Source organism: Pithys albifrons, chromosome 7 (genome assembly GCF_047495875.1).
Source record: "Pithys albifrons albifrons isolate INPA30051 chromosome 7, PitAlb_v1, whole genome shotgun sequence".
In the NCBI taxonomy this organism is placed as follows: Eukaryota; Metazoa; Chordata; class Aves; order Passeriformes; family Thamnophilidae; genus Pithys; species Pithys albifrons.
Window position 1 is genome coordinate 45,977,624 of NC_092464.1, and position 14,546 is coordinate 45,992,169.

Genomic DNA, 14,546 nt, shown 5'->3' on the forward strand with positions numbered 1-14,546 from the left:
TGCAGTCCTGGTGACCTGGATATTAGGGCATAGGTGAATTCTTGTTACTCATCTAGCCCATGATTTTACTGTTTGTCAGTGAAGGGTCTGTCCACTTGTCATCTGATTGTGCAAATTCACCTTCCATATGAGTCGGGATTTGAGTTTCACTGTTTTTCAGGGTCTGACTATGTGCAGAGGGAGTTGTAGTCATTTTTTTTTTTTTTACCCCGGGAACTTCCTTTCTCTAAACACCACCCCTTGGCAGTGGACCTGCTGACACCTCAGAGCAAGACACAGATAAAAAGGGCAGCCTGTCTTCCTTCACCACACTCAGAAGCAAGTGGCAGAGACTACTCAGGAGCTTGGAAGCTGCTGGCATTGCAGGCATCTCGGGTAGACACTCTGACAAGAACCATGAGCAACTACGCTGGTGAGTTTTTAATGCTCGATTATTATATGTTAGATGTGTGATTTGGCAAGTCTCCTGCAAGGAGGATGGCAGCTCCAGAGATTCTCAGCCCTCTGATTGCCATGAGTGACACCTTGGAGAAAGGAGTTTTGGTGTCACCACTGCTCATGGAGGATAAGTTTGCTCTTCCTCTGCAAATTCTGGTTTTGACAGATCAGTAAACCAACTGAAAAATGAAACCCATTTTTCATCACTTTTCACTGACCTATAGGCTTCTGTTTCTGTTGATGATGGGAAAGAAATGTAGCTCTTTTAAACTTGTTCCATGTCAAAGTTAAAAGAATTTCTTTCTTTCAGGCTACTTAATCGTGTAGATTATTGCTCCTTTTAGTGATGACTGATATCATCTGGCGCAAGTTTCAAAATAATTGAAATGAGGGCTTATTTGGGCTTGAGCTCTGTCCCATGGCTGTCCTGTCTGCCCTGTTGTCAGGAGATCCTGCACCTAACTAGAAAGGTGCCTGAGGCACTCCTGTAGTAGCTGCTGAACCACCACCACTGGCCAGCCCAGACCCAGGGTGCCCAAAATCCCTGGGGTTTGGGATGTAGTTGGGCAGCTGCAAGTGCAGGCTGGGTAGTGCCTGCAGCAGAGTTGAGAACAAGCCTCCACAGCCTTCAGGAGGGGAAGGGTGTCCTGACACCACTCCAAGCCCCTCAGTTTCACACCTCTGTACTCTGAGTGTGGATGAGCTAAAATTTTCCAGAAAGTCTTGGACAGCAGCATCTTTGGGATGTGACTCCACATCTCTGAGATGGGAGAGTGTTTGCCCATAGGCTGGGCAAGGATCAGGAGTAAATGCGGGTATCCAAATACTGTTCTCTCTTGAAAAACTACAGTTCTCATCCCACTTCTGTCCTCCTGAGCAGCCCTTGTTCCCTCTGAAGCCAGGGCTACTATAAATGCTCTGCTCCATATTAATATTTTTTAAATCCCCATCATCTCATCATCCTCAGGGGAAAAAGGCCCCAGATCCTTACCAGCGCCAAGTCCTCATGTCTCCATTTTTGTTCTGGTTGATCACTGTGCTCTTGAAGCTCTGAACATCTTCTCCAGGCAGGTAACAATGCAATGGGGCCAGCAGGTTAGTGTAGGAACAAGCTCTATAACTGATAAATCATGGAACTAGGAGATAAAACTGCTGCCTTGAAATTTCTTCTTTAAAAAGAAGGAAATTAAGATGCGACAGCATTCAGGATTTGGGTTTGCTTCTGGCCTGCCCCAGGAGCGAGCGCAGACAGGATTGCCTCTTGCAGCTCATGCCTCTATCCCGTGAGCGGGCACATTCCTGGCATGCTCAGCTCTGCTGTAAATCATTAATTTCTCTGCTGGCAAACCGAGGTGCCTGCAGGCAGCCGAACTCAGGGTGTGTGGGTGCCCAGCTCCGTGCCCTGGCCAGGGAACAGAGCAGGAAGCTGAAAGCTGCAGGTTGCCCAGGGAAGATGGACTGCGGCCAAGCCCCCTCAGATGTGGTGATGGGTGTGCCACTGGCTCGCTCTGAGGCATTCCTTGGCACAGGACACCGTGCCAGTCGGATCACAGGGTATCATGGGTGTGTTTGCACAGCAATAAATGCAGCACTATTGATGGGCAGTGCTGAGCGGAGACAGGTCTTTGGCACCCTGCAGCATTGTCAGGCCATATTCCAAGGCAGCTGTTTTCCATGGGGTTTTTGTGCATCCTAAACATTGGTGGTGTCCAGAAACAGGGAATGGAAATGCAGTCCCTAAGTTAAGAAATACTGGAAGGATGGATTCCCCAGGGTCCTTTCCCACAGCCATCCTGTGCATTCAACTCCCACATCCCTTTATAGCTCTCCCACCACCAGGACTGTTTTCTGGTATCTTCTCAGCATAGCACCAGTGTTTCCATAAGGAACAAGGTTGAGCAGCTTTAGTGTTTGGAGATTTCTTAATGCTGAGGAAGATGCACTTCCTCTTTGTCCTCAAGAGGATTAAGCTGCTAGTTCTAGCTGAAATTTTTTGACATAAACACACTCACACCCCATTGCACAAAACATCAGCCCGAGTTTGGCCACTGGCATGCAACAAGCAAACGAAAAGCACTCAAAGATTAAATCAGTTAACAAAATTTCAAGTCTGTTTGCTGTGGCACTGATATCTGTAATGTAATTAAGATAAATATGGTTTATATAGTTACTAAGAAGAATTACACAGAGGTAGTAAGCTGATCGGTTCAGTTTACTCAAGGCTGCAGTTGCTGCCCAGCACAGGTCACAGTAGGAAGTGTGCCGTTGACTTCAGCCTGCCCTGGGTCCAGCCCTGCATGTGCCATCTCTCATGCCACAGCACAGACCAGCAGATTTCAGGCTCTTCAATGTTAGGGATGGCTCTTGTTGATACTCACCATGGTTGCCTGGTATCATGCAAATCTGTCAAGACATTTGGTGAATTAATCCCTTCAGCCATTATGCCTTTGACTTGCTAACTTCTAAGTTACCGTAAGCTGGTTTTGCCTCTCCCATGTCTTAATCTGAATCACTCATGAGACAAATGCTTGTGAGGTATTGTTACTCCCTACTATTCACACGGAATATATCCTCTGAGGATATTTAATGGGCAGGAACAAGACAGGTAAAATGCTCCCAAAGAAATACAGCTCAGCCTCATTCCAGCATGCTCTGGCTTTCCCTGTCATACCTGGGCAGCCTGCCAAGGCCTGATGCAGTGACCCCCAAATCCCCATCATCACTGAAAGCTGAGGGCTTTCTCTTTGCTCAAGTGTATCACTGGGTTGTACCTCTTAGAACTCCACTCCTATGCCACAGCACTGACCTGTGAGCTGCCAGGCACAGAGGTGCTGAGGCTTTTCCCAACCCTGCTTCTGTCCAGAGCTGCAGGAGTAAAGGGCAGCTGAGGAGACAGTGATTTTTAAATGTTTTATCTTAACAAAATCAGCTGCTGTGTTAGGAATGAATGGGAGCGAGGCACTTGCAAGGGATTCTTGCTGGAGTCCAAATCTGTGCTGAAGTCAAATGGGTAAAGCATCAGTTGCTGTGAAGGGGGGCAGTGTCCTGTGGTGACTGTGCTGTAGGAATCCATAAGGAGTAGAAATGAGCTCCTGCCTTGACCTGCTGCTGTTTGGCTCTGAGCTGCTGCAGAGTGACTCTGCCTCTCTGCTGCACTGCCCAGGGTGGCTGAGGTTAACCTCTGGGTATTTATATTCTTCTATATTCTTTTATCTTGTATAGTTTTTTATTACAATAAAATCATAGAATGGTTTGGGTTGGAAGGAAGCTAAAAGATCATTTTGTTCCAATCCCCCTACCATTGACAGAGACACCTTTCACTAGTCCAGGTTGCTCAGAGTCCGTCCAATCTCACCTTGAACACTTGGAGGGATGAGACATCCACAACTTCTCTGGTAACCTGTTCCAGTCCCTCACCACCCTTGGAGTAAAAAATATTAATGCATATTTTTATATTTGATGTTATATTAAATATATTGTATTATACGTTATATTGTACTATAATTTTTAGTGCTTTGACCCGCACATTTAGCATCCCCATAGGCAGGGAGCATCCCTGCAGCACAACTAGGTTCTGACCTTCCTTTTGTTCCTCAGATTATAGGAGAAACCAAGTCCTTTGAAAAAAAAAAAAAGCAACCTTGGAAATATTTGCATATGCATATTTCCATAAGAAGATGAGGGATTACTGTTGTGATATTATTTGGGACTAATTTTTGAGGGGGAAATATAAAGAATCATCTTCAGTGTCATGAAGAGTCCCATTTTCCAGACCTTTGGCATCCCAGAGACTCTGGGGATTTCAGCAACTGAGGGGAGCTCTTTTGGCACATTTGGTTTACTCCCTGTGTGACTGAGTGTGAGAAGCAATAAAAGATACTGTAAATTGTCATTTGATGATCCATGAGTCATGGTGATACTCGATGTGATTCCTTGTGCTGGATCACTGGTCACTCAAGATGTGTGATGACTCACAGGGCTGCAGTAAGAAGAAAACTTTACTGAGCAATTTACCATCAATCTCTTTTTTTTCCTCTCTCCTTTTCTGATAATGTCTTTCCAGGGACCAGCCTGAAGGCCACTGGGGTGGACTTTCTCAAGAGCCAGAACACCCGTGAGCACCACACGGATGGGTACAACATCAAGAACCTGGTGGTGCGGCGTGGGCAGCCCTTCAAGGTGCAGGTCAGCCTCAACAGGGAGGTGAATGCTGCCGACAAGCTGTCACTGCACTTTGGCATCGGTAAGCAAAGTCCCCTCTGTGGCCATCAGGCAAAGCCAGAGAGCCCCCAGAGCCTCCAGCTGCCAATTCCTGGCACTGCACAGACACTGAAGACCTGTGCAACCCTCCCATATATTGTCTTGGGTTTATTTCCAGGTGAAAATCCAACAAAAATCAGGGGGAGCCTGATGTCGCTGAAACCGGAACGAGAGCAGGATTTCAATGGGTGGAAGATCATCATGGTCAAGAAGGCTGGCAAAGAGGTAGAGCATGTGGACAAGGGACTCAGTGCCCAGTGCCAAGCCCACCGGAAGTTACAGAGCAAATTGTCCTCATACCCCTGTCCTGCTTTCCCTTAATCCTATAATATTAAGTGGGCAGCAGCCTTGCCCTGCCTAATTCATTTTCTCTGCCATGTGCAGGCAGGATTTGCCCCTTTCCCCCTCTCCCTGCATGGACCTCCATGGCCACCAGCTTTGCCACTCATGCCAGTCCTGCAGTGCCATGTTTGTGCCATGTCTGTAGCCATGGTGGAGTGTCCCTCATGCCATCTCTCCTTGTTACCTTCTCAGTGCGTGCTGTCTGTCACCAGCTCACCCAATGCCCCCGTGGGAAAATACACCCTGAACGTGAAGACAGGGGCGCACATTTACAAGCCTGAAAATGGTGTCATCTACCTTTTGTTCAATCCCTGGTGTAAAGGTGAGTGGTCCTGCAGCTGGGAGTGATAATTACTGCTGCCAGAGACTGTCCCTGGCAGAACTTTTCTTCTTATTTTCCCTCTCTTTCTTGCATGCATTGCTTTTTCCCCATAAAACACTGCAAATAGCAACTCATCAGGCCAGTGGGAAGCTGGGCAATAGCAGTGAGCCAGCTCCTTGCTGGGCATTCTCCAGTGATGCAATGTAGAGGGCCATCTCTCTGTCACCTCTGTTTGCACCTCTGTGTCACCCCTCCCTGTTTCCCTGAGCCAGCACAACCGTTAACTTAGAGGAAAGAGCTGGCTTAAAACTCAGACAAAAAATAACCAGATAAAAAAACATGTGTCCTTGGTTGGCATCAGTTCCCCAGTTCTCTCTGCTGTCTACCTAGTTCATTACAGTGTTCAGAAATAAGCTTCTTGCTATAATAAAAGACTGATCATGTAACAATACACCTACAGGAGGAAAATAAAGATTAGTCTTATAGGACATCCTTCTATAAAGGAACAAAAAAATGTGAGTGCTATATGATTATTTGATGTGAGTGTTGCAGACTATCGATTCCTCCAGTTTAGCTTTCCACAGAAAACTTCATATAATGTGTGCCAACCACCTCACTCTGAGGGTTTTTTTTTCTCCAGATGATGCTGTCTTCATGCCTGATGAGGCACAGAGAAAGGAGTATGTGCTCAACGACACAGGCTACATCTATGTTGGATCTGCATACAACATATACGATAGGCCCTGGAATTTTGGGCAGGTAAAACAAAGCTGTCTTGTCAGCCCTCTTACCCTTATTTGTCCCTTTGGCATTTGTGTCAATGAAAGACAGTTTAAGCCTGTGAGCAGCAAAAAGTGCTGGAATGGTCCTGCCAGCTTCGCTGGGAGGGCTCACCTGCTTAGGGTAACCCACCCACAGCTGGAGAACAGGTTTAAAAGCCCATTTATAGTCAGATTGCGTGACCCCTGGAAAAGGATGTTGAACCTTGGGACAGAGTATTTCTGATCGAAAAAATTCCCTTAAGGACATTCCTGCTCTCCTGCAACAATAGCTATTGGTAACCAGCTCATGAGCTGTGGAAAGGGCTGACAGGGGGAAAAAAAGTCTGATTATGTACCTGTTGCATCATGATCAGGAGTAAAAAGGGTGGAAGTACTGGCAGAAGTTATCACCTGTAAAGTGGTGCCTTTACTGACGGCTGCGTCCAGGACACAATCGCCACTTCTCAGGAAGGGTATTCCTTCATACTGCCTGAGATAACTCCACAGGGTCAGAATGTCTAACTGCTTTGGATTAGAGTTTAGAGGTGGGTGCTAAAGCAGAATTATTTGCATCCTGTAGAAAGCACACTGGCACCAAACAGAGCCTCCTGCACCCTATCCAGGCAGAATTCCCCACCAAAAAAATGCTGAAATCTGTTTTCTGTTTTTGTTCTAATTTTTTTTGCTTGTTTTATAAGTCTGTAATTTCAAGCTGCAGAATACAGAAAGCCCAACAAAGGTGCTCTCATTGATGCCTTTACACAAAAGGGGCCAAAGGGCATCATCCATAGGGCCGTTCCTATCCTAATATTTACTCTGCTGTTGAGCAATGAGAATTGATATTGATTTCTGCCAGGCTTCCTTGGATCGGATATTTGACATCCGTGTGAATTGGACCTCAGGGAGCCTTATCACTAGTTGCTAATGTGGAATCCTTGCTGTAATAATCTGCATTTACGTACCTTTCTTTTTTCCGAGGTTTCTTTTGTACTTATGTCAATAGACTGAATATCTGTTGTGGTCTTAAATTTTCATCACTCTTGTGAGTAATTTGCAGAGTTGCAGGGATATGACGTTGGTGACATAGTACTGTTCATGGGAGTAAAGATTACTGGGTCAGGTCCCAACAGTGTTTGCAAGATACATGAGACAAGATTTTGTCTTCCAAGGTGGGATTTCATTTTAGCGTTTCTTTGGAGAGAACAGCTTTGGGAAGCCCCCTAGCCTTGAAAATTTATTATCATAAAGGAAGTTTAGAAGTTAGAGTTTGTCAAACAGTTTCCTCTGAGTACTTGCTTTACAGTGACAAGCAAATTCTGTTTTAGAGCAGTATATAAAGATGCCTCCATTTTCTCCCCAAAACAGTTTGAGGAATTTGTCTTGGATGCCTGCATGTATCTACTGGACAAAAGCAAACTCAGCCTGACCAATAGAAGGGATCCTGCACATGTGTCCAGAGCCATGTCTGCTTTGGTAAGCCTCTCTCAGTGAAGTGCTTTGTCTCTCCAGCACTCCCTACTCCTTTCTTACTCTTCTTTCCCTGGGACCATGAACACCATTTCAGGAAGCATCTGAAACAGATTTCTTTGGGAAACTGCAAGGAAAGAGTCAGAGGCATTTTGGGTCAAGGGAAGAGGTGGACAAAATACAATATCTCTCCATCTCCAAAGCTTGCAGGTGCCCCAGTGGTTGTCCTTCCTCATCAGCTGTGTTGGTAGGGTCAACACAGGGATTGTGTTTTGCTGGAGTAACAGCTGTCTGTGGTGGGACCCTTCTGGGAACCCTGAGTGCAGCATTAATTTTGACTACCGTGAGAGCACCTCCCTCTAGATACCCAGACAGAGAGTTTCCAACCAGGAGAGCCCCCAGACAGCACCAGTAACCGTGCTGGGTGCCACAGGGCTGTGGAGCACCTGGGAAGACACAGGGTGGGCAGACACCCCAGGGGTTTAAGTCTCATTCAGCCTCATCCCTTTATTTTTCTCCTTTGCATGTGTGTGTGGCCACAGGTTAATGCCAATGATGACAGCGGTGTCCTGCTGGGGAACTGGTCAGGGAATTACAGAGGTGGGACGGCCCCTATGGATTGGATCGGGAGTGTAACAATCTTGCAGAAGTATTACAAGACCAAGAAGCCCATCAGTTATGGCCAATGTTGGGTCTTTGCAGGCGTCCTCAATACAGGTAAACAGTGAACTATCTCTCTTCTCTGACATCCTAATTACTGTGCTAGTAAGCCAAATTGCTGCACCTCTGAGCCGTGGAGGTGGCAGGGTCTGTCACGTAAGCAGAGGCTGAGAGAGCCAGGACTGCTCAGCCTGGAGAAGAGAGGGCTCTGCGGGTTTTATCCTCGTGTATAAATACCTGACAGAAAGGAGTGGGGCACAGACAGGCTCTACTCAGTGATGTCCAGTGAAAAGACCAGAAGTGATAGGCACAACCTGAAACATGGGAGGTTCTGTCTGAACATGGGAAAGTAGCTTTTTTCACCCCTGAGGGTGACCAAGCACTGGCAGAGATTGTCCGGAGAGGTTATGGAGTCTACATTGGAGATACTCAAAAGCCATCTGGACACAGACCTGGGCACCTCCTCTAGAGGACCCTGCATGGGCAGAGGGATGAGACAAGATGATCCCAAAAGGTGCCCACCAGCCTGAGTGATTTTGTGACCCTGTGTTTTGCCTGTCTGTGCTGCAGTCATGCGTTGCTTGGGGGTCCCAGCCCGCTGCGTGAGTACCTTCAACTCGGCACATGATACAGAGGAGAACCTGAGAGTTGACGTTTACTTGAATGAAGCAGGAGAAAAGCTGAACTGGATGTCACTCGACTCTGTCTGGTACTGCAAAATGGGACTAATGCTTCCTACCCCCCGTCCTGCCTTGCAGTGTCCCATTCCCACCCTGGCAATTCCTTTGAGAATTTCCTCTATTGCTCAGGAGATAGAGAGAAAACCTGGGGTTCACAGGGTTACACTTGAATAGCCATTAAATCTGCCCTTACTAAAGGATTAAGGGAGGAGATCGTGACTCTTCAGGCTGTAACAGCTCACTCCTTTTCTTTCCAACCCAAATGCATGCAGGAACTTCCACGTGTGGAATGATGTCTGGATGAAGCGGGCAGACCTGCCTGATGGGTTTGATGGCTGGCAGGCGATTGATTCAACCCCTCAGGAGCAAAGTCAAGGTAGGATTTGCTCTTCTGCAGTTCTTGAGGGAGGCAGGGACATTTTGTTTGAAAGCCATGCTCCCCAGCCAGCAAAGCACATACTGCCCATGCTCACCTTCATGTGCTGGGGCAGGGACACCCTAAAGCAGGTCTCAATCCTGCCATCTCAGGCCAGGATGGGAGAAACAGCATTTTTTGGCAGGCAGAAAAACAACTTTGTAGAATGTTCTTGGGACATGAATGTCATTTCAGAGGTTAGAGCACACCTAAGTCATGGAGGTCACAAGACTGCTCATTGGTAGATGAGAGGAGTGACCCTCACAATTGGTGACTACCCTCCCTGCACAGATTGAGGGAATTTGGAAGCAGAAACCCCTCTGAAACATTAGTCTTCAAGACAGTGCAGAAAGTGGAGGATTGCTAGGAGATCAAGCACGGATGTCTGGACTCAGTTAACTCCATAGCCAACCTGTGACTTTCTAACCTTAAAATTATTTAAGTGATGGAAACACATAAAGCCTCTTACCAGTGTGTGGTGATCTGTAAAAAAGCCAAAGCAGCTGTGGGATAAATAAGAGCTTTTGGAGCTCATTACTGAGTTGGAGGTCTGTTAACTGCTAAGTGACAACCCCCATGGCCACAAATTCCTGCTTGTGTGTGTCAGAGCATGGAACAAAAGTTGGATTCACTGCTCATATTTTAAAAATCAGCTGTTACTGAATGCACTTTCTAGGTGTTTTCCAGTGTGGTCCCTGCCCAGTGAAGGCTGTCCGAGAAGGAGATGTGTATTTGCCCTTCGATGCCAAGTTTGTGTATGCGGAGGTGAATGCTGACAGAGTCTACTGGATCGTCAAGAAGGTGAACGGCAAGGACAAGTTCATCAGGGTTGGCACAGAGACCCAGGACATCGGCAGGAACATCAGCACAAAAGCCGTGGGGCAGAACAGGCGGGAAGACATCACCCTGGAGTACAAGTACCGTGAAGGTGACTGCCCCATCCTCTAACGTAGTGCCAAAGAGGCAACCCCTGTCCATCTAGGTCACCCCACAACACATGTTGTCTCAGGAGAAAGCTGCAGGAGTAGCTGCAGTGGCAAACCTGGTGTAAGACCTGGAAACCCTCGGGAGGCAGCACTTCCCTGGGCATCCTCATGCACACAGTGACACCTATAGGCTGTTCCTTAGGGTCGAGCAAGCTTGCAGGCAGTGAAAGAAATGGGCTGAGTGATGAACCTAGTCGTCAGACTGACCTTTGCTTTATTTCTTCATTCTTTTTCTTTTTGTCTTTCCACTCCCCAGACAATATTGGAAAGAAAAAATCCCACATTTCCTCCCAAAAATACTCAGATCCAGCCACGTTGTCCTAGACTATTCAACTCTTTCCAGTGAGGAGGACAAAAATATCAGGCTGAAAAATTTAAGAGCATCCATCCTATAAAAGTGTCTCTTTCAGGAAACTTCCAGTCCAAAATGCTACAGTTAGTTTTGGTGTTAGTGTAAGCAGGTGCCCTAACATCCTCCATCCTCTCTGCTCAGCAACAGAAGCATTAATAAAGGGAAGGTGGCTTTGGGTGAGGAGACCAAGATACAGATATCATCCATATTTTTCTTTATCCAGGCTCCAAAGAGGAAAGGAAGGCCATGGAAAGAGCTTGCAGCTTCATACGCCCTTCAGGACTGACCCCTCGTTCAGGCTACGCTATGACTATGGATCACAATATGATTGCTAACAGGCCTGTGGCCCTGCATGAGACAGTCACCAAGAGTGGGATCCGGCTTGAGATAACCAATACAGAAGCTTTGCATCCGGGCAATCCCCTTGAGCTGGCCATCACAGTGAAGACCTCCACTCCTGGAAGCTGGACCATTGATCTTGCTGGCTCCTGCCAGCTGCAGTACTATACTGGAAAAGTTCAGGCCAACCTTGGAACTATCAAGGAAACCATCAGGCTTGAAGGCCAATCTGGTAAGCACAGAAAACTTGCTGTGTTCTGTGAATTATTTATTGTGGCAGTCTGTTGTTTGTAATAGCTCAACTATAGACCCATGTATGGCTCTGTACTTTTTGAAGAGCAGAAATTGCCTGCCTGCAACCTCCCTCCCTTGTTACTGCATTTGGAAGTCTCAGTTACAGACTGGGATCCCTCTGTAGCAGGGACCAAAACATGAAGACCCTGTTCCTGCTGCAGTTTCCACGAAGTGGTTAGAAATACATCAGTGTGGGCAGACAGATATTTTCATAGTGTGAGTGAGGTGTGCCAAAGCATCTCCTCCCATGCTTACTGTGTAAAGATCAAAGGTGCCACTGCAGGCTTTGTGTGTGCCCATATGGATCAGATTCCTCACAGGACTTAGATAGCTGAAAATTTCAGCCTTTTTTTGTTCCAGTGTTTCCCACTCTAATAATGGTGCTGGTGATGCTGGTGAGTGTTATCTTCTGAATTTTTGCCCAAACAAATTCCTGCCTCATGCCTGCCTGTCTGGCTGATCCCAGCAGTTTGCTGTTGTGCACTGTGTAACTTTGAGTGACCTGAGTTGCGTTTCTGATCCCCAGCAATGTAACTGAAATTTGCTAAACAAGAGACTAACAAGTGATGAATAATTAACAACTCTTGTTCATTCCAAGCATGAGTCATTCTTGGGGAAAAAAAAATTCTTTTCTATTGGTGAATGCTGAGTTTCTTCACACATAATCTGGCACTGTCACAATGCAGCAGGGTAGGACACAAAGCTTCATACATATATACGTACATACAAACATACATACATGCATTTAGGGAAAAGGAACAGTATTTTTGTTTTCATTACCAGAAGCTGAAGCAGGGCTCAGGCACCAGCACTGCTGACTTCAGGGCTTTTCTGAGCCACTGGAAGCTTGTCCAGGCAATTAAAGATAAAATCTGAAGTGAAAGGAAAGCCAGCAGTTTTATAGCAAGCAGTTCCTCAGAGAAATCCCAAGGGATACAGGTTTAGATGTACCCAACCTCCTGCTCCTCTGCCTCCTCCTGAGTACCAGGACAGCAAGGGATGAGGGTTGCTGAGATGTTAGATGTGAGCCTGAGCCAGTGCTCGTCTGGGCAGAGAGATGGTGGGGACTCAGCCACCCTTCCCATGGCTGCATGTGCCAGGTACCACCCACCCAGACAGGGCTTCCTCCAACAGGATCTATGTCCTGAAGTGAAAGCAGGATGGACTCAGAGAATATGGCTCATCCCACACCCTGGGACAAGAGCCACCAGAGCTGATTTTGCCACCCAATTCCTGAGCGTGTGATGAAGCATCCAGTTGTGTTTTCTTTCCTGCAGAGATGCAGATCCCCATGAAAATAGCACCTGATGCATATATGAAGGCATTTGCCTCAGTGGATGATGAAGTCCTCATTCTTGTCACTGCCATTGCTGAGGTCAAGGAAACAAATGACAAACTCACCAAGGAGACATCAATGAGATTTGAGTACCCCCCCATCACCATCCAGGTGAGGCAGGCACCAGCTGGGTGGGCTCCTGGGGAACAAGGGTTAAAGCCTTGCTCACTGTGGCACCACGGTGGTGTTAGCATTCCCAGGGGCATTCCCCAAACAGCTGCCTTCTGGGATGCTCAGCCCTTGGCATTTTGTTTGGCTCTTCAATCCTTATTTGAAGGTTGAAAGCAGCCATGAAATGAAAATGTTATTGCCCCATCTAAAAGGTGAAGGCAGAGGCTGCTGAAGGGAAGGGGATGAAAGGGGATAGTTTGTGCAGAGCCTATTTCCAATTTCACAGCTCTCCCTTCTGAAGGAAAAACATGTTGAGAAACCAGAGAGAAACCAGCTGGGAAAACACAGTGCCATGGGAGGGTGGAAAGGATGGGAGGGTGGAACAGGTTGCCCCACACGATGCTAGTGGTGAGGAGCAAACTTGCAGCAGCTCTGGCACCTTTATTATCCCTCTGATCCCAGGTCTCTGGGTTTGTTTCTCTCTTTTCTCCTTGAACAGATGCCAGAAATGGCCAAACTGAACCAGGAGTTCAGCTGTGCCTTCATCTTCAAGAACAAACTGAATGTGGCCCTGGAAAACTGCAAGCTGCTGGTGGAGGGCTTGGGCATATTTAAGATGACAACATTTGATCAGGGGTAAGGAGATGAGCCCAGTATGAAATGAACATGACAGGACTCTGTTTCTTTTTTTTTTTTTAATTTCCCCTGGATAAGTGGTATGGGGATTTGGAGTAAGAGGACCCTATGTTTGAAACTGCACCCCGTTTGGCCACAGTCCACATAGCAGAAAGACCCACACAGGTTGGCATGCTCAGGGCATTGAGGCATGGCAGGGGCTCCCCGTTTGCTCCTGCTGTGATGTGAGCCACGTGAGCACAGCTGCTTCCTTCAGAGATGAATTTAGTGGGGTCCCCAGGATCAACAGGACCACCAGCCAGTGCCACCATGCCAGGCCCCACTTGCTGCACGTTGGTCATGAGAGGAGGGAAACACCAACCCTAAACACCAGCACTGCCTATTTCTTTAAGTGAAATCATTCAAAAGTGGCAAATAGAAATCCTAACTCATGCTGGCATTATTTGCTTTTTCTTTGTCCTTAGGGATATAATGCCTGGCAAGATCATGAAGTCTGAAGTAATATGCACTCCGACAAGACTGGGAGAGAAGAAAATAGTAGCCAAGCTGATCTCAAACCAGATCAAAGGGATCTCTTCAGAGAAGGCCATCACCATCATTGAGTAGGATCAGTGCCTTGGTGGGGTGCAAATGGCCTTGCTTAAACACATTGCAGTGCTGGTTGTCTCAGGCACTTCTTGCCTCTTTTGATTGCTGGGTAGTACTTACAAAGTAAAGAGCAAAAATGCCATTAAGCTAAGGAATTAGCCTGATGTAAAGGGCACAGTTGCATTGATTGCAGTTAATTGTGATACAATAAAGATTGTTAAAATTGACTGTGTGATTGGGTTGTATAGTGCCACAAGGATCAGAGGTTGTGATGGTGGCAGCTTCAGCCAGTGATGGGTGTGAGCCTGGCAGGGGCCAGCAGTGCTGTGGTCCTACACGGGACCTCCCAGGAACCTCACAGCACCACGGGCTGCTGTGCAGCTCAAGGAACATTTCAAGCAAATCTCTCCTGGATGATTCCCTCTCCCTCCCAGCTAACCACCTGGAGAATGTACTGCCATGCACCTTTTCTTGTCTTTAGAGCACAGAAAGAGCAAACCTTGTGCAGTCTCCCCAAACACCCTTTTTCATACAATTCTTGCTATACCACCTCTTTTAG

The 14,546-nt window shown here is 47.0% G+C and overlaps 1 protein-coding gene across 1 annotated transcript; it reads left to right on the plus strand.

Annotated features, from left to right (window-relative positions):
• Positions 1-252: 252 nt before the first annotated feature.
• TGM4 (transglutaminase 4) lies at positions 253-14,214 on the plus strand. The gene is made up of 14 exons (XM_071561357.1): positions 253-412; positions 4,502-4,681; positions 4,817-4,923; positions 5,233-5,362; positions 6,003-6,121; positions 7,489-7,596; positions 8,133-8,307; positions 8,821-8,959; positions 9,203-9,306; positions 10,022-10,273; positions 10,907-11,254; positions 12,594-12,763; positions 13,263-13,399; positions 13,864-14,214. The coding sequence occupies exons 1-14, from the start codon at positions 397-399 to the stop codon at positions 14,003-14,005; spliced, it is 2,127 nt and encodes a 708-aa protein (XP_071417458.1). The 5' UTR covers positions 253-396; the 3' UTR covers positions 14,006-14,214.
• The last annotated feature ends 332 nt before the right edge of the window (positions 14,215-14,546 follow it).